The 27,506-nt window shown below is 48.2% G+C and overlaps 1 protein-coding gene across 1 annotated transcript in view; it reads left to right on the top strand.

Annotated features, from left to right (window-relative positions):
* Positions 1 to 27,506, top strand: part of LOC142574427 (uncharacterized) — a 65,010-nt gene that overhangs the window by 22,883 nt on the left and 14,621 nt on the right. Inside the window, exon 2 of the mRNA XM_075683510.1 lies at positions 21,759 to 21,925. Within this exon, the coding sequence (XP_075539625.1) occupies positions 21,759 to 21,925 (167 nt within the window). The remainder of the gene's footprint in view (positions 1 to 21,758; positions 21,926 to 27,506) is intronic.

Raw genomic sequence — 27,506 nt, 5'->3', positions numbered from 1 at the left:
AGCTGATAGATGCGCATCAATGGCAACGCCCAAAGACCATGACAAGCACAACCCTTCCATGACAGACCATGACAAGCACAACACTTCCGAAAGACCATGAGAAGCACAACACTTCTAAATTATCTGCCCTTCGATTAGACTCGCTAACCTTATCTTGGCTCCGTAACTTCCTTTCACTCCGCCAGCAGTTCACGGTTATTAACAAATTTCCAATGCTCCCTTTCCCACGTACGTAACTTCGGGCGTACCACAGGAGTGCGTCCTCGGCCCCCTATTGTTTTTAATCTACATAAACGACTTGCCAGAAAACATTTCTTCCTGCATGCGAATCTTCGCTGACGATTGCATCATATATCGTCCAATAACCTGTGCCGATGACCACTTAACGCTGCAAAACGACATTTACCGCATTAACAACTGGTGTAAAAAATGGCTTATGTCGCTGAATACAGAAAAATGTAAAATAATCTTCACACGCAAGCAAAACATTTCCAACTACTGCTACACCATTAACAATTACCAACTGTTGCAGGCATCATCTTATAAGTACCTTGGTATTCATTTCACACCCAACCTCTCCTGGTCTCACCATATTACCACCATATGCGCAAAAGCTTCAAAATCTTTAGGATATTTACGTCGAAATTTACATAACTGTCCCACTCACGTTCGTCATCTAGCTTATCAGACCTTCGTTCGCCCACAGCTTGAATTCGCCGCATCTATCTGGTTCCCCTATCAAAATTATTTAATTAACATGCTTGAAGCGATTCAGAATAGGGCTGCCCGTTTCATTTCACGCAATTATGACAATCATAACAGCATAACGCAAATTAAGCTCAATCTTTCACTTGAACCCCTTAGTGCTCGTCGCGACATTGCCCTTTTATGCCTTTGTCACAAATACGCATACAGCAACAGACCATTCCCACTTCACCTTGATGCTCCTTCCATCACATCATGTCGGTTGCATAATCACTGAAGTTTCACGCGATTATATGGGTCAACTCACACCTTCAACTCATCTGCTCTTCCTCGCACCATCGTTTGTGGAATGGTCTTCCAGACAACATCGCGTCCGAACCAGACCACGCTAAGTTCCGTCAACTCCTGCACTCTTTCTTTTCGCAATAAAAACTTGCCTACTTCAAATTTTGTTTTACTTCCGGTGCCATGTTCTGTATACCACCCATGTATTTATCTATTTGTTATTTTGACAGCTTTAAGACCAAAGACATCCATCATTTTTTGTACCACTGCACGTGTTTTTTTTTCCAGTATCCCACTTTGTGCCCGACTGCATTCCTTATATTGATAAATATTTTTACTGTGCACGCCATTAGTTCCTGCGTTTTTATCATGCCCTACCCTGCCAACTGTTCATGCGCCTAGATTCCGCATATTTGTCAGTCTATCTTTGGTTGTTGTTTCTTTTCTTGTTACTGTTGTCATTGTCATCGGCATACCTTATAGTTCTTGTATCCTGTTTTGCCATATGTATAATGCCAGTCAATATTTATTTTTCTCTCTTCGTGTTATCCTTTTTCCCGCCCAACCTTGTATTTGCCGTCATACCGAATTATCATCGATTCCTCTCATTTATGTTAAACTGCAAATTTGAGCCGTACGTTGTACACTGACAAGTTCCTTTGTACTTTTTGTTACCCCCCTTACTCAATGCCCTGTCAAGGGGCCTGTAAGATATGTTCAATACATAAATAAATATAAAGGTAATATATCTTGCAATTCAGAAGGCCTTGAGGTCAAAATGGCAACACGAATTGGACCATTCTATAAGGAACCAGCTACATCTTACTAAACCCGTAATTGGCGGGTGGAAGTCGTGCAGTCACCAGCAACGATTCTATGAGGTGATCTTATGTCGATGTCGGATTGGACACAGACATCTTACACAGAATTTTCTCCTTTGAAAAGAAAACCCGCGAACTTGCGAGGAGTGCCATGAGCCACTTACAGTGATGCACATTCTTGTGACATGTCCACACTTTGAAACACAGAGACGGAACATTTTACACAGCCTGTATAATTTACATATACCTTTACACCCTGCCCTTTTTCTGGCGGATGACCCGCTAGTGCCATTTACTAACCTGTTCGAATTTTTAGAGACAACAGGTGGTTTACACCAACTATAATGTAACGCAGGTTTACCTGCTCTAACGTTGTGTTTTCTTTTGTCTTATGACTGGCGCAGCATGGCCTTAGTCGCTTTTGTGCCATTAAGCCCAAACTAACCAACCATCAACTTGTTGCTGTCGCTTGTTTGCGTTGAACCGCGACAACATTTGCAATCGTTTTGTTGAGAAGCTCAGTTAACCCATTGGTCTGCGGGTTCTACGCAGTTGCCGTACGGTGCGTTATTCCACACAGCTGCAGAATATCGCGGACCAATTGCGCGGCGAAAGCCGTAAAATGGTCTGTTATGACGACAGCGGGAGCGCCATGGCGAAGGACGATATTTTTGGCACCGAAGTGGGCTATATTTAGAGCAGTAGCTCGCTGAACGCCTTGGGTTTCGCAGTATCTAGCGAGGTAATCAGTAGCGACAACGATCTAATGGTTATCAGCTGGAGACTTGGGAAGTGGGCTGAGTAAATCCATCGCGACTTCTTCGAACGGTGAGCAAGGAGGTCGTGCAGGCTGATGCGGACCGCTTTGCTTTATTGGTAGAACTTAGCGACGTTGGCACCCTCGACAACTTCTGACGTACAACTTCTAACGCACTGCATTTGTGAGTTCTCGCTAGTAGTAGTTCTGCTTGATCCTGGCCAGAGTAGGCATGAAATCAAGATGCCTGAACGTTGGTTCGTCGTGGCACGCGCGTAAAATGTCGCGGAGAGCAGCAAGAACAAGGAGTAGAAAAACGGTTTCCGTAGGATGAATATTCCGCTTGTATAGGATGTTGCCGCGTAGGCAGAAAGAGAACAAGTGACGCGCGAACTGCCGCAGGGGTTCTGGGGGCGTCCTTCAATGTATTCAATCAAAGGTTGCAGTTCGGAATACTGGTGTTGCTGTTGAGCTAAGTTTGAAGATGGAAGAGTACAAAGAAAGCCACAGTCCTCGTCAGTATCGAGTGGCACAGGTTTGACGAGGGCGCGGGAGAGATTCTTAACGTCGGTGCGTTTCTGACCAGACTTCTAAACAATTGTCACATCAAATTCCTGCACCCGAGGGTTCCATCTTGCGAGACAGCCTGGAGGATCCTTGAGCTTCGTCATCTAGCAGAGTGTGGTAGCTGCTAACTATTTGGAAGGGGCGTCTGCACAAATATGGATGGAGTTCTGGACAGCCCACACTACTCAGCAGCTGAAAAACAACGTCTGGCGGTAGTTCTTTTTCGACAGCAGACAACGTGTGGGTGGCATAGGCAATAACGCGTTCAACACCAGCTTGAAATTTACGGGTGGCACTCCGAGACCAACGTTGCTACCATCAGCATGCACTTCTGTGTCGGCCTCTGTGTGAAAGTGACCAAGGATCGGCGGTGTCTGTAGACGTTGAACGTCGAGGAAAGCGTCGAATTCTGCCGGGCTCCAAACAAATTTGAGATCGTTCTGGAAAGTTTCGACAATCTCAGAAAAATTGGGCACAAAATGGCGGTAATACGCAAAGCCCTAGAAATCGGCGCACATCGTGCTTTGTCTTGGTAGAGGCGAACACCGGGGCTGCTGACTATATGACCCAGACGTTTAATCTCCTCGCATCCAAAGTGACATTTTGCACTCTTCAAGACAGGTCGGCGGTACGGATGGCCTGAAGAACAACTTCAAACCGCTTGATGTGCTGCCCAAACGTGCTGGAAAAAGCAACTACATCGTCTAAGTAGACTAAACACGGGTGTCACTTGGCGTCCGATAAAACTGTGTCCATCACGCGTTCAAATATAGCCGGAGGGGAGCACAATCCAAAAGGGACGACCTCAAATTCATCGAGACCATCAGGGGCTATAAACGACGTTTTGTCGCCGTCCCGTTCATCAACCTGCCAGTACCCGCTACGTAGATCCATTCAAGAGAAGCAACTGTCCACAGAGTCGACAGAGAAGACAATCCATAGAGTCATCAATCCGAGGAAGGGGATCCAAGTCTTTTTTCGTGATTTTGTTCATCTTGGGGTGATCAACACAGAATGGTAGTCAATCGTCTTCTTTACTAGTACAAGAGAAGTCCAAGGACTTGTTGTGGTCCAATTACGTCATCATGCAGCACTTGTTTAACTTGATGACCAATAGCATCCTGTTCTCTCGGCGACACGCGGTAAGCGTGTTGGCGAGCAGGTTGGACGGTCGGGTCGGTGATGATTCTGTGTTTGGTTAAAGGAATCGGCTTGATCTTCGGCGTGGCGGCGAAACAGTCGCTAAATGATGATAGTAGACTGAGGTTCCTCTCCTTTTCAGGTTGTTCCAGCTGTGGATTGACGTTGATGTGACTGCTCAAGTCCACATCGCTGCGTTCCTGAATAGAGATTGTCGTTACCGAAGCACAGACGTTGGACTCGTCCAGTGTTTTAAAGTAGGTCATGGTGGTGTGCCTTGCAAAGTGCTTGTATTCGCAACTGAAGTTAGTAACTAGGATCATGGTTTGCCTATCATGGAGCTCTAGGAGACCTCGTGCGACGCCGACTTCTAGATTCAGCAAAATAGGGAGGTCACCTTCGGCGATGCCTATATCTAGTTGGTCTTGTGGGCACTCGACGAGGACGAAGACGCTACTTCGAGGTGGTAACGTTACGCAGTCACCCACCACATGTAAAGCCACGCGATGATGTTCTTCCTTTACATAAAAATGCGAAAACAGACATTCTCAGATAAAGTCATTAATAAGTCATGCAGACAAGTGATCGCCCCATTATGCTGAGGGAAATCCATGCCCAAGACAACCAGCCGAGTAAAATTGAGCAGCACAGGGAAAGACGCTACGAAGGTCGAAGTACAAATTGCAAATATGGTGGTGCATCGTCCAATGGGTGACACGAGGTGCCCTCCAGCCGTGATAAGATGTTGGCCGTTCTACGCTATCAGTACCTTGCGCAGCCGAGTGACCAGTGAGGCCCTCATTTCTTTTGGCGGTTTGGAAGGAAGGCGTCAGTGGTACGTCGCAAGGGGGGGGGGGTACGTCGGCGGCGGATATGTGAGGGTTCGCATGACAACGGCCTCAGCCCCGAAGGTTGCCGTTTTCAGTTTGCCCGGCGCGGGCTTCCGCCGTTGACTCTAGTTGAATCAAAGGCGGGTCGAGCACGGTTTGGTGACGCGTGCCAACGACGTGCCAGCGACCGCGACTGTCCTCGCTGCGGACAAGAGGAAGACGGTTGCTTTCCAAGTAGTCCTATATTTCGTGTGGGCGTTCAACATACGCGGGCAACGGGCGTCCGGGTGGTATCCCCGAAGACCAATCCGTCGGTACTTGCAGCCACGATACAAGTGTCCAGCCTCCCCACAGTGGTAGCGCAACGGACTGTTGTCGGGAGCGCGCCATGCCGTGCACTTGCACGGACTAGGATGAAAGGCTGCTTGCAGAGTCCTGCGGTGGATTGGACTCGGGAAGCGTCGAGGGAACCCAGCAGGCGGCTGCGAGAAACGGGCCGTCGACGGCGTAAAAACCCGAAGAGCATCCGTGTAGAGAGCGTTGGAGGTTCGGTTCGCGTTAGTGGCGAGGGATGAACGACCTGCCCGATTTCCTCCCGAATGACTCGGAGGTTCCGGAGCCGATGCATAATACTTCTGTAATTCTCGAACCTGCCATATTAGTTCGGTAAGATACTCCATTTCATCATTCTCAGGTACAAGCGAACATGCAGCAGTTATGGTGGTCTGGCGTTCATATTGCGAGAGCCGTTGCCAAATCATGCGTTCCATGACTCTTGCCTCACGAACGAATTGAGACAGTGTTCTAGGAGGATTGCGCACGAAGCCCGCGATAAGCCGTTCTTTTACGCCTCGCAATAACAGACGCACTTCTTTGTCCTCTGGCATTAGTGGGTCGGCCCGACGGAACAATCGCATCATGTCTTCAACGAACATGGCGATGATTCCGTTCGGAATTTGGAACCTCGAAGATAATGCCTGTTCGGCTCTCTATTTCCTTTCGGGGGTGGTGAAGGCGTCGCGAAGCAGTCGGTACAACTCCTGGCAGCTGTTACATGAAGCTTCGTGTTTCTCGTACAACACTCTTGCCGCGTCTAAAAGGGAAAAGTAGGCGTTCTTGAATTTATCGCGATCGTCCCAGTTATTAAAGGCGGGGATCCGGCCGAAGTAGCCTAACCAGTCTTCGACGTCCGCAAAGGCGTTGCTGAGGAACGGGCTTATGCGCCCAAGGCGCGTTCGTAGACAATGCATGGTACGGCAGCATTTGGAACCCCCTCTGTTTGGCTTGTGGTTGTTGTTGACATCTTCCTCGCAGAGCTTTCCACGGCAACTCTATTGCGGTGGAAGACCTTGGAGGCGACGGCTGCTTTGATGGATTTCTGCTATACTGGCGACGTACTTGCGTCGGTACCTTCTGGTTCAGGACCAGCAGGCATAGGGTCTACATGTACCCAACACCTCAGCCAGTTTGTTGCGAGAGGAAAAGGCAAACGACCTTTCCAAACGAACGGTCGTTTAGCGTTCGTTTTCGCAGAAATATTGACACCGCGCAGTCTTAATCACGCTGTCATCCCCATTCCATCGTCGTCGTGCCGTCGTTGTTATTGTATCGTCTTTATACAGTCGTTGTCATCCAATTGAAGCTCATGCGTCATCTTAATTCCATTGTTGCAATGTCGTCGTCAAACTGTCATTGTCCCGTCGCCGTGCCCATTCCATAGTCGTGATTGCAATGTCGTAATCGCATTGCCGTCACTCCTTCATCTCCGTTATTCAATTTTCGTCATGCGTGGATTGGTACGTTCGAATGCCAAATTTTTAAGCTTGAGCATATTGCTTTCCAATTAAAATGCACCCGACCTAGTAGTCTGTACTGCCAAAATGATGACTATGCAAAGCAACAATTTTTTAAATCACTAATGAAACCTCCCCTAAACCGATTCTAAGATCACTTGAAATCCGCGTATCTTTACATACCTATTTGTTACCTATTCGTTATCTATGGCACGATGAAATCGCCGTCTAGAAGCCTAAACAGAAGAGCCAGAACTCCTACCCTACATTGTGATGAAGAGGCTCACCCGCAATTTCAAGAAGCATGCCACCTGCATTCAAAGCACACGTAGGTGCACATCGACAGCACACGCAGTACTATCAAGGCCCCCCACACGATAATAATGAATATTATTTATCGGCATCCCCTTTGAAACAGGGCGGTGACAAATAGTAACCTAGCCTGCTTGAGCTAATCAGGTATACTATACATGCTTTTCATTGCAGCACTTTTGAATATATCACCTTAATGTTTTAGAGCCCAACTCTTAATGGCCCGCTCCTGCGGCGATCCTCGGCGGCATAACCGAGATAATGAGCACGACTGCGAAAGATTAAAGAACGAACGCGGAGCGGCAGATGAAAGACGCGAGCACCGAACGGTGAATACCAATGAGAGCGGTCCCTTCGGCGACGTGCGCACTGGAAACTGGTGTCATGCGGACCCGCCCGACGGCTCGATGCGTTGTGGTGTCAGCCGAACCATTCGTTTCGTACCATCTTCTGCTCGTGTCAGCTCTTGCTCGCACTTCTTTGCTTGGTTTGGTTTCGTTCGCGCTTGTTTCGATTGTCATGGTTTGCGATTGTTTTGTAATCTCACTGTATGCGCCAAGCGAATAGTGTAGTACTTTCTGGAAGTCAACAGGCACCAGCTAATACTGTAATCTTATACGAGTGAGGTATAAAAGCCAACGCACTTAACCCGATCAGATTTTCGACGATTGCGAAATCTGCCACATGTATTTCTCAAATTCTTTTCAATATATCGCGAAATGAAAACACGTGTACAGATGCTCTCAAATTTTGCCTTAGGGACTGTCGTAATTGTCAGTGATTGTTTTTCTCTTCCTCAAAACTTCTTCGTCTACCTTGTGCCCCTGTCTATGTCTAGCGGATCGGGCTGTATCATTCTATTCGCTGTTCCCTTTTCACCAATACTCTAAAAGTCTCTTGCTTATGTCGACTGCTGACGGGCTGATGCTTTTATTCACTTTAAATCTAAGCTTTTCTGGAAGGTGTACTCTACCTACAGGTCTCACTGAGTGGATCTCTTTGAATTCCATTACGATGCGCTGAATGATGATCTATGAATTTTTGCTGCAGCATACGCATGGCTCATCTTGTTGCGAGTATTTGGTTCGATATGCAATGGTCCTTAGGTAACCAGCTCGGGCCTCAATTAGCAAGGCACTGCCCTTTGTGTTATCCTACAGATCTTGCCTTCTAATTTCTTTCTTCACACTCTTGTAAATCTCCATGCTATTTTTGTTTCCCTTCTTTGCATCTAACTTGCTGTCTCTGTTAGTCCATATTATTGTTCTTATTTATTTCATGCTACAGATCATGTTGCAGATCCACGAAGATCAAATACGGAAATTAATAACATATTATTATTATTATTATTATTATTATTATTATTATTATTATTATTATTATTATTATTATTATTATTATTATTATTATTATTATTATTATTATTATTATTATTATTATTATTATTATTATTATTATTATTATTATTATTTGTTTTGAACACATATGCACATATACACAGATAATAGAAAAGTGAAAGCGAGGAGCAGGCTGGCAACTGCCACCGGAAGGGGCACAACGCCTGCCTACTCTTCTGAAGGGAGGTGACAGCAATGGAAGATGGAAGGAAGGGAGCAAAAAGGAAAGAGGAAAGGAGAGCAACAGGACAAATCTAAAGACCAAAGTAGAACACTGCACCAGGACAAATGTAAAGACTAAAGTAAAACTCTGCAGCCGGAATTAAAGTGACGCCGCGTCGAACAGCCTCCACAATTATCAACCACATCCATGGCTAGTTCACTATGCGGCTAATTGTGTTCTCCACGATGAGACGCAAAGTAAAGCTGCACGTAATCACCGTTTCACGTAATCACCTGCACGTAATCACCGGTTCACAATATACACTACAATGTGTTTGAACCCGCCACCTCGCATCTTCGAAGGAAGAAGCGTTAGGGTACAGTACTGATCACACACAGTAGGGGCGGTCACTCAAGGTCACGCTACTACAGAATGTTGAATGTTCATGCTACAAACGTGAACCTAAGTTAGTTAGGTCTGTAAAGGTTAGTAGGGCGCGATGGCCCTGATCACGTTTAGATGTACAGCCACTGTGGTATAAACATTCCTCGAGCGTCGCACACCGCAGGCCAAGGAGATGATAGTTTCTCACTAGCGACATGCGCTGCGCACTGAAAGCGGGACACTCAAGTATAAGGTGCTGAAGTGTCTCGTAGCAGCCACAAGACGTATACAATGGACTTTCCGCACGCCCTTGACTGTATAAACGTTCGTGCACGTTCACGCAACCAACCCTCAGCTTGAGCAGTTGTGCTCTAGCGCGACGAGGCAAGCCTCGACCACGAGCACGGGGAGGGAACGTTCCATTTGCGACGCGCTGATCTGGATGCTGCTTGAGTAGGTGTCGACGAATCAGCAGATGAGCGTCATCAAGCTTGCACATATTTTCTGGGCAGTCACAGTTGTTATGAACTCAACTTGAAGCGAGCCGATCAGCCTCTTCGTTTCCGGCGATTCCTACGTGCGAAGGTGTCCATTGAGCAACGAGGGGTACCCCACGGGATGTAATTTTGCTCGCAGAGTCATTAATGCTGCGCACAAGTGTACAATCAAGCTCACTCCGTTGTAACCTGCTAAGGGCAGCACGGGAGTCCGTAAAGATGGCAACCTTCGATGTAATTAACTCCTCTTGCACGTATTGCAGTGCAACATTAATCGCTGCTAGTTCCGCAGTTGTTGACGAAGTTGGATTAGGTATTTGAAAGATACGTCGTACTTGAGCTGAAGGGCAGTAAAAAGCTGCAGAGGCGCCTTGACCGTCGTTGTGTACAGATGCATCTGTGAAGACTTGAAGATAATCTGGAAACTTTTCGAACAAATGAGACTGAGCCAATTGAAATATTGCCGAAACAGCCATATCAGACTTTTTGTGCATTTCAGGGATAGTGAGGAAAATGGGGAATACGTGTGTCGTGATACCTTTTGGAGGTGGAGACGTATCTGAAGTAGTATGTTCAGAAATGGTAGTGATATCCATAAATAATGCCGCCATTTTTCCCATGCGAGATAATGGGTGGTGAATCAGACGATCAAGGAGCGATTGACCATTCGATGCGCGGTGCAGACGCTCAATATGATACACAGCTCTCTGATCTGCTTGCAGCCTCAGGGGTAACTGATGCGCTTCAGTAAGTAATGCAATAGAATGCGCCTCACAAGGTAATCCAAGCATTACTCGAAGGGCAACGCGATGATCTTGCTCCAATAGGGCCATCAAACTAGGTGGTATGTTCAAAATTGGTAATGCGTACAGCATGCCTAAGAGTACAGATGACTCGTACACCTGAAGAGCCGTTGTATGGTCGCAACCAGCACCTCGAGCGGTCAAGGCGGCCACATACTTAAGAAGGGAGTGCGATTTGCGTCGCACAGATTTAGCGGCAGGACGCCAAGAGATGCGATCATCCACAATTAACCCCAAATAACGGTGTTGTCGCACCCAGTTCATAGGCGTTTCGTTAAGATAGAGTCGACTCATTGTTCGACGAGCGCGTTGTTTAGGGTGATAAGCTATTGCAGCCGACTTAGCAGGTGATATGAGCAGGCCAACTTAACCCAAGTACTCCGAAGTAGCGTTGAGAGCTTGTGGCGACGAGCGACCACGTAGACCGGTAAAGTCTCGGGCTCTCGCAGGAGAGGAAGAACCGACACTCGATCGCTCAGCGTAGCATTCTTTTTAATAACAATCTCCTTCGGAACGCTAGCCCGTGCCGGAGCGTGCCAGCCGCTCGAGCCTCGTGTAGACGCGAGCATTTACTTCATCTCTCGTGCGACGCCGATGCTGCTGCCTCTACAGAGGGCTCCCCTCCCCTGGAGAGGAGGAAAGTTCGACGAGCGATGGAAAGTCCACGTGACGCGGCGTGTCTTGGCGTTGGTCTTGGGTGTCACGTGCGTAGGAGGCGGCGAAGGATGCTGTAGGGTCGCGTCGCATACTGGTGGAGCTGATGGCGCGGGTGCTTCGATGTAGGCGGGTTGGAGACGTTCCAGGGCAATCGTGTCTGATCGGCCGTTGACATTCACAACAAACATCGTCGGACGATGCTCTAGAACACAATATGGCCCGGAGTAGTGTGGTTGCAAGGGCTTCCGCACGGCACAGTTACGCACGAAAACGTCGGTAGCAGAGGTGAGTGCGGGGAGAAACGTACGGGGACCTTGCTTCTTGTGAACATGTAGGCACGGGGCGTATCTGGCTGAAGAAAGCTTGCAGTTCGGCAACGTAGTAGGCAGGTGATGGCATAGGCGTTTTGGGGGTGGCGACAAAGAAATCACACGGAAGGCGTAGGTGAGTGCCGTAAACTAGCTCAGCACAGGAGCAACCTATGTCGCTCTTGAGTGCGGCTCTGATGCCAAGTAAGACGAGGGGCAAATGCAGGACCCACTTCTCCGGCTATTCATGTGCCTTAAGGGAGGCCTTGAGATGCCGGTGAAAACGTTCAACTAGTCCATTGGACTGTGGGTGGTAAGCAGTTGTGCGAAAACGTGTCGTTCCGAGTACTTTGAGTAGCTCGTTGAAGAGTGCTGAGTCAAACTGTCGACCGCGATCTGTGATTATTGTGGATGGGCAGCCGAACCTTGCGATCCACGTAGACACGAAAGCTGCTGCAACGGTGGGCGCTGAGATGTCAGATATAGGTGTAGCTTCTGGCCACCGTGTATAACGGTCGATGCATGTCAGTATGTAGCAGTAACCTTTCGAAGATGGGAGAGGGCCGACGAGGTCCAGGTGTACGGTGTCCAAACGAGCGTCCGGTGGAAGAAAAGACTTGGCAGGCGGAATGGGGTGACGCTGGATCTTCGAACGTTGACACGACAAACATCAGCGAACCCAATCGCGAACTTGCGCGTTTAGCCGAGGCCAAACGAAACGACTGGAAAGAAGCTTCTGTGTCGCGCGTATGCCAGGGTGCGACAGGTTGTGCACGGTTTTGAATAGACGCCTTCGGAGGGATGCCGGAATGTATGGTCTAGGTTTGTCGGTAGAAGTGTCGCAGACGATGGACGTACCATCCGGGGTCACAACGACGTCTTCTAATTTCAGGCACGCTGGCGAATTCCGGAGTGTACGAAGTTCAGTGTCGTCACGCTGTTGACTGGCGAGTAAGTCGGCCTCGATGATGAAAGGTTCCGATGTCAACGTGGAAACGACATTGACACGACTCAGAACGTCAGCTGGAACGTTGTCGGTTCCCTTGTTGTGGCGGAACGTTGTTGTAAACTCGGAGATGTAGGAAAGGTGTCGAATCTCGCGGGGCAAGTAACAGGACGCCGAACTATTCGTTGCGTGCACAAGGAGCTTGTGGTCAGTCAAGACAGTGAATGCACGGCCTTCTAGGAAATGGCGAAAATGCTTGATAGCCAAGTAAACAGCGAGTAATTCACGGCTGTAGCGGGACTGCGCAGGCTTCAGTTTCTTGGAGAAAAAAGCAAGTGGATGCCACGCATTGTCGATGAATTGCTGCAGAACGGCACCAACGGCGGTGTTTGAAGCGTCGGTCATAATGGCAGTGGGTGCGTCTGGCTTTGGGTGTCTAAGCAGCGCGGCGTCAGCGAGGGCGGACTTGACTCTTGTGAAAGCGTCGGTGGCCTCTTCAGTCCACTGAAGCACTTGTTTGCGTTTGTTTACCAGGAGAGCGTCTAGCGGAGCCATAAATCGTGCCCACTCGGGAATGAATCGGCGGTAGAAATTGACGAAACCGAGAAATTGGCGAAGCTTGGTGAGTGTGGTCGGTCGGGAAAGGTTTTGGATGACGCGAGTCTTGGACGGCAGTGGTCGAATACCGTTAGCGTCGACGATGTGACCGAGGAACTCGAGTTCGGGTTGACCGAATTCACTTTTGGCGGCGTTGATGACAATTCCTTTACGGGCAAGGCGTGAAAACAACAACCGCAAGTGGTGACGATGTTCTTCTGCCGAAGAGCTTGCGACGAGAAGCTCGTCAATGTATGCAGTCTCAGCGCGTGTCGCAGCTCCTCAAGAGTGAAATCTGCCTCGTCCATCTGGCAAGCTGGACCGTAGGAAGCGGTTACGGTGCTGTGACTTGTCAAACAACGAAGGTAGCTAATTGTGGTGTTACTGGATGCAGGAGAGGCAAAAATGTCTGCAAATGTCTCTGCTATTACTTTTGGTGACTGGCCAATCGCTATGCTCAATGTAGCCGTAGGATTCTTGCAGATTTCAGTAGTGCGGAGAGCCTTCAGTATGCGCCATACATTTCCAAAACCACTTCTAGTATGCAACCAACTACACAAAGCTTCCCAGCTCTTGCGACGAAGCTGTTTTGTATGCCGCCGTATGGCTGCATCAAGGCGATTGTATATAGTCCAGTCGGTGCGTCGTTTAGAGCGCTGTGCCCGTCTATAAGCGCGCCGTCGACATGCGCGGAGCCGCAAAAGCTTTAGATCGGGATTTGGTTTGCCGATATTGCGTCTTCGTTGTACTGTAGCTTTTCGTAAGCACTCACTCATAAGTTTAAATAGGCGGTCTTGAGATGGTGCCTCTGAGATCAGCTGTCGGAACTTGTCCCAGTTAGTAACTGTATAAACGACATCCTGGCGACCCGCAGTATGTGTTGGTGTTAACCAAATGGGTAGGTGATCTGAGCCCCACGGGTCATGTTCACATGACCAGGCTAAACACACATCTCTCGTTGTTATCGCAAGGTCTATAGTGGAATGCTCCTTTCCTCTACCAATAAATGTAGGTGAACCGTCATTCAGTATTTGGAGATCATTCTTGATAATGAACTCGTTAATGTGCCCCACGATTGTCTTGGGGACGGCTACACCATCGTGGATGGTGGGCATTAAAGTCCCCGCATAACACAAACGAGGCATCACACCGAGACACTAAACACTCAAGTAGCGAGGTATAGGAAGAACGTGTAGGCCTGTTGTATATGCTTGCCACCGTCGTACACACACCTCTGAGGCTCACAGTAACAGCTACATACTAAACCTCATCGTCACAGATGCCGTCTGTGTCAATAACCGCGAAGTCCAAGTCAGCACGAACGTACACTGATGCTTTTGAAGCATTGCGCGTATGCGCCGCCTCCACACACTGGAAAGAGCCACAAGCTGGTTCCGCGCATCGAGTGTTACTGTGGACACCCACGAAGCCTGGCAATCGATATTCGTCTTTCCTTGCGTTAGTTTCCTGAAGCGCTACAACGTCTGGTGGAGTCTTCTTAGCGACTAGTCGAAGGACTAAATCAGCGTGCCGCGGTCGCATCAACCTGACATTCCATTGCAGCAAAAAGGGGCGAGGCTGCTGACAACTGTTAGAATTGTTTCCAGTAAAACGTCTAGCGAAGGCCGTCGAGGACAGGAATGAGTGCCTCCAAAAGTTGCTTTGCTGCTGACGCTGCTGGTGTCTGGCGACCGGCGATTAAAGATCTGATGACGTTGACAAGCGTCTTTAGAAGATTGACAAGTTGCACATCGTCGTTGGCTGATACCGGTTTAGGTACTGTGTTTGCAGTGCTTTCCACGGTGGTCGAAGTCTTTGTAGATACTTGTTCCGGCGGTTTCGATGGAAGCGCTGGCCACGATGTGTCTGAGAGGCAGAAGTTCCGCCCCCCTACTTTCTGATGCGTTGTTTCTTTGTCACTCTTTGAACGCGTTGCTTTTCCACTCGCTGGGGCAGCAATACGGCGACGGGAGCTCTCATCTCCTGCTGCCTTCTTTATGGCTTTCTCTTTTAGTGCCTTTACTTCATTCTTCAATGAGGGACATCCTTTATCCGTTCCCAATTGTTCACCATTACAGTTAGGGCACCGATATGCCTGACTTTCACAGGAATCTACATGGTGATTCCCACCGCATTTGGCACAGACCAGATCTCTGGTGCAAAAGCCCTGAACATGACCAATCTTATTTATTTATTTATTTATTTATTTATTTATTTATTTATTTATTTATTATTTTTTTATACATACTGCAGCGCAATTTGCGCTATAGCAGGAGTGGGTTAAGAAAAGGTACAGATAATACATTGGAGTATACAGCGGTAGACACAAGTGAACATTTTTACAGAGCACTGATAAAAGGAAAATACACAAATAAACACAAGTGAACACTTTTACAAAAAGAGCACTGATGAAAGAAAATGAAAGAAAAATACACAAGAAGTTATACAAATGCTGTCAGACATGGGTGAGCACGATTATGCATCTGGGATGGCGGTTGCAAAAATTTGGGATGAGCATGAGCGAATGGACCCAGGTAATGAATTCCAGTCTTCGATTGAGCAGGGAAAAAAGCTGAATTTGAACATGTTAGTAAGTGAGTAGTGCGGTATCAAGTTTAGGTCATGATGTCTTCTCGTTGATGTTCCCGGCGCGAAGTGAATGTAATTATCATTTGAGAGCCTAACTAAAGAATTGACAATGCAATGCAAGAATTTTAATGATTCGACACGGCGACGAGAAGAGAGCGTGTTTAGGTTCAAGGAAGAAAGTGTTGAAGAGGGCGAAAAGTCGCGATCGCAACGATGACATATAAATCGCACAGCTATTTTCTGTATAGCTTCTAGTTTATTAATCTCTAACTGCTTATGCGGGCTCCTAACTACAGATGCATAATGAAGAACAGGGCGGATTAGAGATTTATACATTAGTAACTTTGTGTCTTTAGGAGGTCGGGTTAGCGTTCGCCTCAAGTAACCTCATTTTTTCGTGCTTTACTGCATATGTAATCAATGTGTTTGGACCATGACATGCGTAAAAATGACGCCAAGATACTTACACTCAGAAACCTTATCTACAGCACGGCCATTGAACGAGTAACTGAAAAGGGAGGGGGAAGATTTGTTGCAGAAAGACATCAGAACGGTTTTATTGAAATTAATGTTCATTTGCCAAGTGTTACACCAATCGCAAAATCTAGAAAACGACTCTTGAAGGCGATAATGATCATTTGAAGATTTAATCACTTCATATAGAACGCAGACATCAGCATAGAGACGGATGTTAGAAGAGCAGTGAAGTGGCAAATCGTTTATGTATAATAAAAAAAGAAGCGGCCCAAGGACGGAGCCTTGGGGCACACCTGATGTCACATCAACAGTAGCGGATTCAGTCGAACAGTAAGAGACGAACTGGGAGCGAAATGAGAGAAAGCTTAAAATCCAGTTAACTAAATGAGGATTATTCAGTACAGCATTAAGTTTAGCAATAAGTTTAGAATGTAAAACGGTGTCAAATGCCTTCGACAAATCTGTGAAAATGGCATCAACCTGGTTGCCTACATCAAGGTTAAATGAAATGTCATGCGTGAACTCAACTAGCTGCGTTATCGTGCTAAAACCGCGCCTAAACCCATGTTGCATATTAGACAGTAAATTATTTGATTCAAGAAAGAACATGATGTGCTTATGAATGATGTGTTCCAACATTTTGCATGACTGTGACGTCAGTGAAATCGGTCTGTAGTTCGACAAACACTGCTTATCTCCAGATTTATAAAGAGGGAGCACTTTGGCTAACTTCCATGAAGAAGGTACAGTAGAGGATGATAAGGATTTTCTGAATATGACTGACAGATATTTTGATCACCACAACGAATAACGAACATGGAACGCGTTGTGTATCCCGTCCGGACCTGTGCATTTCTTAACATCCAGGTTTAATATAAGGTTGAGGATGCCTTCGCAGTTTATCTCAACGTCACTGATTGCTTCAGAAGAAACTATATTGCTAAGTGTCGGGATAAGGTTGTTATCGGAAACAAACACGGATTGGAAATACTTGTTGAAAGCCTCGGATATCACCGCCTGGTCGTTGATGACGTCATTATCTATTCTGAAAGAAGTGGATGAAGCATCGCGAGGTAAAATAGAACACCAAAATTTTCGTGGGTTAGTTCTTAACAAATTGTGCAGGCGAACGCGAAAAAAGAAATCCTTGGCATTTTGCAACTTAAGATTGAGTTCATTCTTTGCCTTAACATATCCATCCAACGCCATGGGATCAGCGCCTCTTCTGGAACGCCTTAACCTTCGAACGCGACGGGACAAATGCAAGATATCACGAGTCATCCATGGAATGTTAGAATTTCTTTTCTTAGTTTTGTTGGGCACAAAACGTTCGATACATGATTTGACAAGACGCTCAAAGTAATTAGCAAGACAGTTGACGTCCTGGTTGTCTGCAAGTGCACTAAACGTATCGAAATGATGAGATAAGACATCAGTAATAGAATTGTCGTCCGCACGAGTGAAATCAGGGAAACTAGTAAACGTGTAGGGGGATTTAGAAATTGGACAGGAGAGTGACACTAAAACGCCTTTATGGTCTGAAATACCATCAATTACCTCGCAAGAAAAGTCACGTTCGGCTAGGTTAGCGCTTAAAAAATCTAAGTGAAGGACGGAATTTAATCTCGTTGCACTAGGAACAACCTGGGTGAGGCCAAAGGACAAGGAAATGTTCATTAGTTCTTTACACATAGCTTTGTCGCGACCGACTACAGACAATGAAGGCCAGTGAATGCCAGGGGCGTTGAAGTAACCCATACAGATAAAACTCGACGAAGCAATGTTAATCTCGCTCATGAAATTTGCAACAGCATGAAGAACATCAAGAGTAGAGCCGGGGGACGATTTATAACCCTAATCACAATACACCGATTATGAAGGTAACTTTTACCCCACACGGATTCTGTTTCTGGAGGAGCAGGCAAGACTGAGAATCGTAGATCCGACCGGATAAGCAGTGCCATGCCACCACCAGTACCGCGAATCCTGTCTAAGCGCACGGAAACAAAACCGGGTGGAGTGAACTCAGATTCGTAAATACCATTGTGCAGCCAAGTCTCTGTGATGCCGATAACATGGGGGGAATGAATAGATATAAGGGACAATAAATCAGGAAATTTTTTAACAATACTACGAGCGTTTATATTTAAGACAACAAGGTTCTCAAAACGGCCAGGATGAATTCAGGAAGTGGATGGAACGGAATTCAAACGGCCAGACTCAGAAGAAACACGTTGAGCAGGTGCCATTACTAATGAGTTTGAACTGTCAGCCCAGTTATAACGAACCTTGTTAATGAAAGCATGATCATATCTCAACTTCACAACAGAACCGCTGTCCTGAAAAGAGGCTGATGCGTCCCAGATTTTTTTCCGAATTAACCGAACCCTAGAAGAGAAATCTTCTTTAACGACGAAATTTGAGCCCTTGAGTTTTGAGACGTTCCTAAGAACCTCGGTTCTGTCACTGAAGTGAGAAAGTTTTAGAATGACGGGACGGAAGTAACCAGTGCGTGCTCTACCGAGCCTGTGGCAGCGCTCAATATGAGGGCAGCTAGTCTTCAGGTGCTCAGTAAACACAGGTGAAACTGCAGTCAGCAGGGTGGTAGCGTTTTCATTCATTGCTTCAGAAATACCGTGTGTTATCAGATTGTTTCTACGAGAATGATTTTCAAGACTGTCATTTTTTAAGACCAAGTCCGTTACCTTAGTAGTCAAGGCACTTTTTCAGTACGTAAATCACACAGCAAACTAGAGTCTTTAAACATAGAAGTGGATTCTAGTGCATGAACACATGACTTTAAAACATCAAAGCGACGCGCGACTGACTGTTGAAATGACTTAATTTCCGCAACCTCTCGGGCCAGCTGAGTCTGCCCCTCCAATAATTTAGAGAGCATTTCGGATACCGAAGGGTCGTTTTTGTCATGGCTACCAAAGGAAGGGCGAGCATCATCATTCTCATGGAGAGCGAAACCGGATCCACGCCTAGACTTAGACCGAGGGCCCGGGCCAGGATTGATTTCCACATCTCCGCTCAAGAGGAGACAACTTGCGCAATACAGCAGCAGTAACAAGACGTTGTGGGCAAGGGAGCAGCAGCAGAAAGGGATCATCAGATCGGATACACTCGGCATCAGAATAGTAACATACCTGCATGAAGAACAAGCAGCGATTAAACATGGTGCCATCTTGAAACATTTATCGCATTGAAAAGACCGTGGCACGAAAGGTCGAACAGGATAGCGCACAAGTCCAGCCTTTATATGACTAGGCAGCTTTCCAGAGGCGAAAAGTATCTTCATACACTTTGGCGTGCCCAGCCTTCGAACGCTAATTATTTTGCATGGTGGCGTGCAAACGATCATGTTCTTAAAAACGTCGTCTTTGAGATCCAAGTCCACACCAGATACGACACCGGTCACTATATTTGTACCCTGTGGCATGTAGGGTCGTGTGTGGACCCCACAGATTTCAGACAAACCAAGTAGAGTTTGCACCATCTTATCATCAGTCGTGTCAACGGCAATGACATTTTTCCAGGGGTTCACGCGAACCTCTTGGATTATTCCAGGGGCAAGTTTGAAGAAGAAATCATTAAGTTTCTGTCGAGAGATAGCATTCAGGCTTACCATCGCGTCGATGGGAATGAAAGCTACTGTCGTAGTCTTGATGGTGCTGTATATGATAGTCCCTTCACTTGAGGACGACGCCGGAGACGTCCGTCGTGGGCGGCGCTGCTTGACAGGTATGAAAGCATCCGAATCTTCCGATCTTGAGTCAGAAAGCTCGGAATCAGTAGCGTCGAACCCTACTGCTGAGCTGAGCCGCTTCCGAGCCGCGGGCGGTCTATGCTGACCGCCAGACGCGTCCAAGACCATATCTTCCATGGCAAGCTCCGCGGGGAGGATCTCCCAGCAGAGTAGAAGACTTCAGGGTGCAGCACAAACGTCGTTGCCTGTTACTGATGCACAAATTAATGTAAACAGAGAAAAACTGCAGCACCAGAAGAAAACCAGCAACCGAGCACAGTAACTTCGTCGTCCTCCCTTCTAGTCATATCAACATAGAGTCAAAGGTAGCAAGTACCAAGAAATGAGTCCTGGTTGTCAGTTTAGACTTTCAATTACCCTGTACTTGGTTACTAACTTCCTTGACTTCTTCCTCCATTCTGTGTTCAAGCATTTGAAGTTTGAAGTTTATTATAATTTTGACAATACAAGATTGTCATGGCGCCGGAGCAAAAGACGAGATTGTGCACGCCTGACTAGGCCTCTGGCGCCACGAGCACAGCAGACAACAGTGCAAAAAAAAGTGTATACATATTGCATTGCATTGCATATTGCATATTGCATTATACATATACATGTTGCATTGTCAATAAATCAGTGCAACACAATAAGTATAAATAATGCAAATGAAGAAATAAAGTAAGTACAGAAAGATGCCGGAAGGCCAAAAGCCAAATGGAAACAAAAAGTCTTGCAACGCATGAAATTGCATATCAGTCGAAAAACAGATAATAAGTTGCAAAAAACAGGCGCCAATTGTCGAGAAAATACAGTTTTGACTTCTTTCTGAATATTGAAATGGTTGAGGAATCTTACATGATATCAAATAAAGCATGCTCACCATTAAGTAAATTAGGAATCTGCCACTGTAAAAGCTGATTGCCGTAGTTTGTTCTAGTTTTTACCTTAATAATGTTCCTAGCTAATAAGGTGTAATCAGTAGTGGTATTAGTATATATAGAAAAAAGTTCTCACGATTACTTATTCTAAAAATGCTTCTTCGGATAACTTTTGTTTATATAGACTAGCGACACTCAAAATACTGTCCTGGTGAAAGTACTCAGAGGTATGTTCGTACATAGATAGGTGATGAATAATACGAACACACTTTTTCTGCATTTGGAATAGAGTTTCCTAGTTAGCATTAGAAGTGACGCCCCAGATAAGTAGACAATAGTGGAATCTAGAATGAATAGTAGAAAAGTATAACTGACGTTTAAGTTTTAGAGGTAACAGCGTGCGATGCTTATTAAGCATACCAATTAATTGTGCTATGCTACGTTTATTATAACTTACGTGATGCGTCCACCGTAGATTTTCATGGAAAAGTACACCCAAGAACTTGTACTCGGAAACCCTTTCAAGTGGTTGCGATTGAAATATTAAAGAAGATGCGAACTTAACTGGCTTTTTAATAGGAGTAAAAACAATATACTTTGTTTTTTAACATTTAGGCTCAACTGATTAGCCGATAACCACACTGAAAGGGAATTTAACCAATTGTTAATAAGATGAATTAGAATAGAGATGTTATCAGAGGAGAAAAAAACGTTTGTATCGTCGGCATATAATACAATATCGGGTGTTTCTGGTATTGCCACGATATCATTGATATAAAGCAGGAAAATCGTAGGACCTATAATAGAACCCTGCGGGACAGGCACAGATAGAGATACTGAAAACACTTGAGCTGTGAAAAGCGTCATCTAATGGAAAGCAGAAACTTCAGGACGAATTAGCGAGCCGTCTGCGAGGCAGCCACTGTTTGTTTTGCTTTTACTCTTGGCGCTTTTTAGTGCATCCTTTACGAAGCTCGCAGATAGCACGGGCGCCATTTGCAGGCGCAAGTGCCGCTAGAGGAGCGTGCCACATTGCACCGGTGCATTGTAGCGTCTATCCCAGTGATATACGCACGCAATGGACACATTTTTCACGCGCAGGTGGTGTTTCTGGACCAGACTTTACTGTACCACGCTTTGACAAGACTGTACGACAAGCCTCCTCAAGGGGAATTTTACATGGGCCGGGAGATCGCCATGAATTTGACCATGGGCATGTGGGTCAATAGGGGCCTCCCCGTTAGCCTACGCAAGACACTTCACCAGCGGTAATCCTAATTTTTTTTTTTTACATTTGCATGACGACGCTCGATTGTGCCTGTGATATTTATGCCAGCTTGTACGTAGGAGGTTTATACCATGACACATTTTGCAATGTGCGAGTGTGTGCACGGAACTGTAGTTTCTCCTCGCAATTTAAATCTGTATATTTCTATCTAGCGGAGCCAGCAGTGTGCGTTCTTTATAGAAAGTCAGAAATTGGCAGAATTGAATAAGTGTATCATCTAGCAATGATGGCGCTTCTGCACAATACCTGAGCCTGTTCTACAAAAATTAACAGGTTCAGAAACACGTTACAGTGAGCACGTATACTAAAGAGCCTCGGATACTGTGCATCATCAGACCCTTCACCGTCAAGAGGGTCCACGCGTCTCCCTTTCCAACAACAGCGATGCATGCCCACGCTTCCCGAGGCTTCCCACAACATTATAGTCAGCCTGTTTTATGTCCACTACAGCACGAAGGCCTCTCCCAGCAATCTCCAAACAACTCTTTCTTGCGCTAGCTGATTTCAAGTTATGCCTGAAAGTTACCTCTTCACACAAGCTAATTCTCTGCCTTCATCGACTGCCCTTCCCTTCCCTTGGCACCTATTCTGTAACTGTAAAATATCGCCGGTTATCTGCCCTACATATTACATAAGGCAATGTGCATGGCCTTGCTACATGTACATAAACCGGAGAAACTGACAAACCGAGCTTGTCGGATACACCAAAGTGCCACTAAAGCAAGCATAGTATGTGGACGCGGGCGTTAGTGACCACCGTGGTAGTATTGGCACCCGCGAGGAAAGCAGAGACGAGGCGTGGGGCTTGGAGTCTCGGTGCCAACTAATCTTTATTCTTTTTGCACGCCGGCCCTCTCTCGGCGGCCGGCTGGCTACGGTCGACTGCGGTCGGCTCTGTTCCGCGCTGGCAGCACCGCGGCTTATCCGCGGCATATTTGTGTTCACCACAGCACTCCCCCCCTAGTGAGAACACGAACGGAACCAGCACGACAAAACACTCGTGTGATTAGAGGATGAGGCGATTTGGCGGATTTAGACGTCTGCCACTGCGCGTGTGTTAGGTGCGAGTATCAGGCGTGGCTGCATTTTCCGCCCTGGTGGAAACCGCTGCCCTGGAACGAGGCACTTTTGTATGGGTTCCAGGCGACGGGTTGGAGGTGGGTGTCATGGACTGCGTTTCCATGTACGCAGGTTTAAGTCTGTCCAACGAGAGAACTTCCCGCCGCCCCCGCATTTCGATAGTGAACGTCTTCCGCCCGCGACGGAGAACCTTGAATGGCCCATCGTACGGTGCTTGTATATAGTGGTCGTCGTACAGCGTCGTTCCGCAGAAATACGTGACTACATGGCTCAAGCTCGTTGCTGACGTGTGTCCTCCTCTCTGTGGGCTGTCGCGGAGGTGTAGCTCGAAGCTTGTTCATGATGTCACGGAGGCGAGATGCGTAGTCGCTGGCGGAAATGCGAGCTTGCTGTTGGCCAGATGCAAAGAAATCACCGGGCAGACGTAGCGTCGTGCCGTAGACAAGTTCCGCAGCGCTGCAGCCGATATCTGCCTTGCACGCTGTGCGTATGCCCAAGAACACGATAGGCAATGCTTCCACCCAAGTTCACTTGCCATAAGTGCTGCTTTCAGCTGCCGGTGAAACCTCTCGACCATTGCATTGCTCATCGGGTGGTAGGCCGTAGTCCTGATGCGCGAGGCGCCGAAGAGTTTCGTCAGGCTGGCGAACAACGCAGACTCAAACTGGCTTCCTCTGTCCGTTGTAATGGAGGAAGGTGCACCAAAACGACATAGCCAGTGGTTGACAAAAGCGCGAGCAACAGTTTCGGCTGTAATGTCGGGAATCGGGATAGCTTCTGCCAACCGCGTGAAACGGTCGACCAAAGTGAGCAGGTACGTTTGGCCCTGGCAAGGTGTCAATGCCAATGGTCCGACTGTGTCCATATGGATGTGGTCGAATCGAGCATCTGGCCCTGGGAAAGTCTCCAACGGTGTCACCGTGTGACGCTGAACCTTGGACCGTTCACACCTAAGACACTCGCGAGTCCACTGTCGGGAATCGCGGTTGATGCCAGGCCATACGAAACGTGCCGTGAGCAGCTTCTGGGTCGCCCGGATTCCTGGGTGTGAAAGCTCGTGTAACGAAGCGTACACCTCACGACGGAGGCAAGCAGGCACGAATGGTCGAGGGCTACTTGTAGATGTATCGCAACAAATGTCTCCTGCTCCGGGCAAAGGAAACCACTGTAGGACGAGTGACGTCGATGTTTCCTGCAAACGGCGCAGTTCGTCATCGTCGCGTTGAGCTGCCGCCACTTTTGCGAGGTCTATTCCCGTGTGAGTGATGGCATTTACTGGGCTGCGCGACAGAGCATCGGCGACAGCGTTATCTACTCCTTTTATGTGGCGAATGTCCGTGGTGAATTCCGATATGTAGGGCATCTGCCGCAGCTCGCGGGCTGTGTGCGTGCCGCCGTCAGATTTTAGGGAGCGTAAGGCGTAGGTGAGAGGCTTGTGATCAGTCATTACAAAGAATTCCGTTCCTTCTAAGTAATGACGACAGTGCCGGATTGCTGCGTAGACGGCCTACAGCTCGCGTCCGAAAGTGCTGTAACGCTGCTCGGTGGGTGTCAATTTCCGAGAAAAGAAAGCGATCGGTTGCCATACTCCTTTGTTGAAGGACAGCTCCCACAGCTCCGTCCGAGGCGTCGACCATGACGCACTGTGGGACTCCCGGTTGCGGGTAGGCGAGAAGTGTGGCGTCGGCGAGGTGTCTCTTGATCTCTTCAAAAGCCGCTTCGGCGTCGTCCGTCCAGAGCAGCTCCCTAGCAGCACCTTCGTGTGTCGACAGCAGGAGGTGGAGAGGGTGTAGAACGACCGCGCACCGAGGTACGAAACGTCGGTAGTAATTTACAAGGCCAAGGAACTCGCGGAGCTGGTGCTTAGTGGTGGGTCGTGTAAACTTCTCGACAGCTTTAACCTTGTCTGGATGAGGTTGAATGCCAGAGCTTGAAACAACATGCCCAAGAAAAGTCAGCTTCTCGGCACCCAGCTCGCACTTGTCCGTGTTCACCAGGATGCCATGCTCCGCCAGGCGCTGAAATACGGATCGCAGATGCGCCTAATGCTCGTCCGGTGAAGTGCTTGCGATGAGTAGGTCGTCGAGTTATGCATGGCAGAAGTCGAGGCCATGCAAAACGCCGTTGATAAAACGCTGGAATGTCTGTCCGGAGTTTCGCAGGCCGAACGGCATGCGTAGGAACTCGAACAGGCCGAAGGGCGTGGTTATCGCCGTCTTCAATACATCCTCTGGAGCCACAGGGATCTGATGGTACGCCCGCACGAGGTCGACCTTGGAGAAAATCGCCGCACCATGTAGGCAGGACGTGACATCATGAATGTGAGGTACCGGATAGCGGTCGGGCACGGTTGCTCGATTGAGGGCTCGATAGCTGCCGCAGGGTCGCCAGTCTCCTGGTGTAGACTTCGGCACCATGTGCAGTGGAGACGCCCACGGACTAGCGGACGGGCGGATTATGCCGAGCTCGAGCATGTGGTCGAATTCCTGTCGAGCTGCTTGCAGCTTTTGCGGGGACAGGCGACGTGGGCGTGCGTAAACTGGTGGGCCTGTGGTGACAATGTGGTGGCACACATTGTGTTTGACGGCCGCGCTGGCCTGTGGTGGCCGCGTCAGTTCGGGGAAATCGCCGAGGATGCCAGTGAATCGTGTAGCGCCCGGCGGTGCTGCGAGCGTGGGACTGAGGGGTGGATGCCTGGATGGCTTCCCGCGCACTTCTGTTTGTGACAGGGGGTCCTGTAAACGCCGGTTGCGGACATCGATAAGAAGTCCGAAGTTGCGCAAAAAGTCCGCTCCCAGGATGGCAAATTTCACCTCAGCCACGACAAAAATCCACCGAAACGACCTCTTGAGGCCCAGGTCCAGCGAGAGGGAGCGTTTCCCTTACGACGGTATCGTCGTATTGTTGACAGCTTGCAACGGTGCTGCGCACGGTCGTTTGCGGTCGGCTGGCGACGCCGGCACGACACTAACTTCCGCCCCTGTGTCGACTAGGAAACGAGCACCTCTTTCGCGATCAGTCAGGAAGAAAACCGATGGGCGACTGTCCGACGGGGCGGGGGCACTGGTCACCCTCAGTGCTGGCCCGGGGCGTTTCCCGAATTTTCACAGGGCGACACAGAGTTCCGTGCAGCGTTGCCGAATTTGCGGTGGTACCAGCACACCCTACGTTGTTGTGGTTGTGATGCGGTACGATGTCGTGGTCGCCGGTTTCCGCTCGAGTGCAGCGCTGCGACGGTGTCTGCGAGGCGAGAAATTTCCTCTCGCATCTCTTGCAAGGAATTGGCGGACGGTGCGTCTGCGTGCACCGACGCGACTGTGGGCACGGCGACAGCCATGAGTTTGTCGGCGAGCTCGGCCATCTTGGCAAGGTCTGTCTCGCCCGACGCCGTGAGGCCTATCCGTACACTTGTGGGAAGCCTTTGCAGGAACAGTTCCCGCACTAAACGACCGTCGCTTGCTGTCGCGTCGCCGGCCAGTTGTTGCATGTGGCGTAGCAACTGGCTGGGTCGGCGGTCGCCAAGTTCGGCCTCCCGCAGTAGCTGTTGGAGACGCTCCGGCTCTGTAGGTGTGACACGGCGAATCAGTGTCTCTTTTAGCGTCTGGTAGGCGTTCTCTGCGGGGGGTGTTAGCAGTAGGTCCCGCACCTCGCTGGCCGTCGCAGGCGGGAGGCTGCCCACCACGTGGTGGTATTTGGTGCTGTCAGCAGTGATGCGGCGTGCAGCGAACTGTGACTCAACTTGCACGAACCAAAGTTGCGGGTCGCCAATCCAAAACGGAGGTAGGTTGACATCAAGTACGGCTACCGTGGGGCTGTCGGCGTCGCTTGGCTGGTTCATGGCGATCACGTCCGGGTCACCAATTATTGGCACGCGCGAGGAAAGCAGAGAACAGGCGTGGGGCTTGGAGTCTCGGTGCCAACTAATCTTTATTCTTTTTGCGCGCCGGCCCTCTCTCGGCGGCCGGCTGGCTAGGGTCGACTGCGGTCGGCTCTGTTCCGCGCTTGCAGCACCGCGGCTTATCCGCGGCATATTTGTGTTCACCACAGTAGCACCGTTATTCCTGGATTGCGAACGCGATCTAGCCGTTCCTTCCACAGAGAATAAATTCGCTCAGTCGCAGCAGGGGATATAGATATTTCTCAGTTACTGTGTTAATTATCCCAATCAACAAGGCCCGGAAAGCTACCCTTAGCCTTTTCAGCTGACACTCCTTTTTACCGATTCTCAAAAAGAATGTCGACAAATGAAGCTCCACAAGTAGCACAATGACACGGCGAACTTCCCGAACAGGCGATGCACTTAAACATCGATGTTATATAGGCTTCAAGTTATGTGAGAATGTATGCAAATGAAAGAAATAATGCTCCTGCCCGAGACTGATTTGTCTGGGCGCTAAATACTCCAATGCGCGCCGTCCTTTGAATCCAATTGAAAGCATACTAAAGCAGCTAAGGCTGCTGCTGTAATATGATTTGAACAT

Source organism: Dermacentor variabilis, chromosome 3 (genome assembly GCF_050947875.1).
Source record: "Dermacentor variabilis isolate Ectoservices chromosome 3, ASM5094787v1, whole genome shotgun sequence".
In the NCBI taxonomy this organism is placed as follows: domain Eukaryota; kingdom Metazoa; phylum Arthropoda; class Arachnida; order Ixodida; family Ixodidae; genus Dermacentor; species Dermacentor variabilis.
The sequence above is the reverse complement of the archived record's forward strand: the minus strand, read 5'-3'. Positions and strand labels throughout refer to the sequence as shown.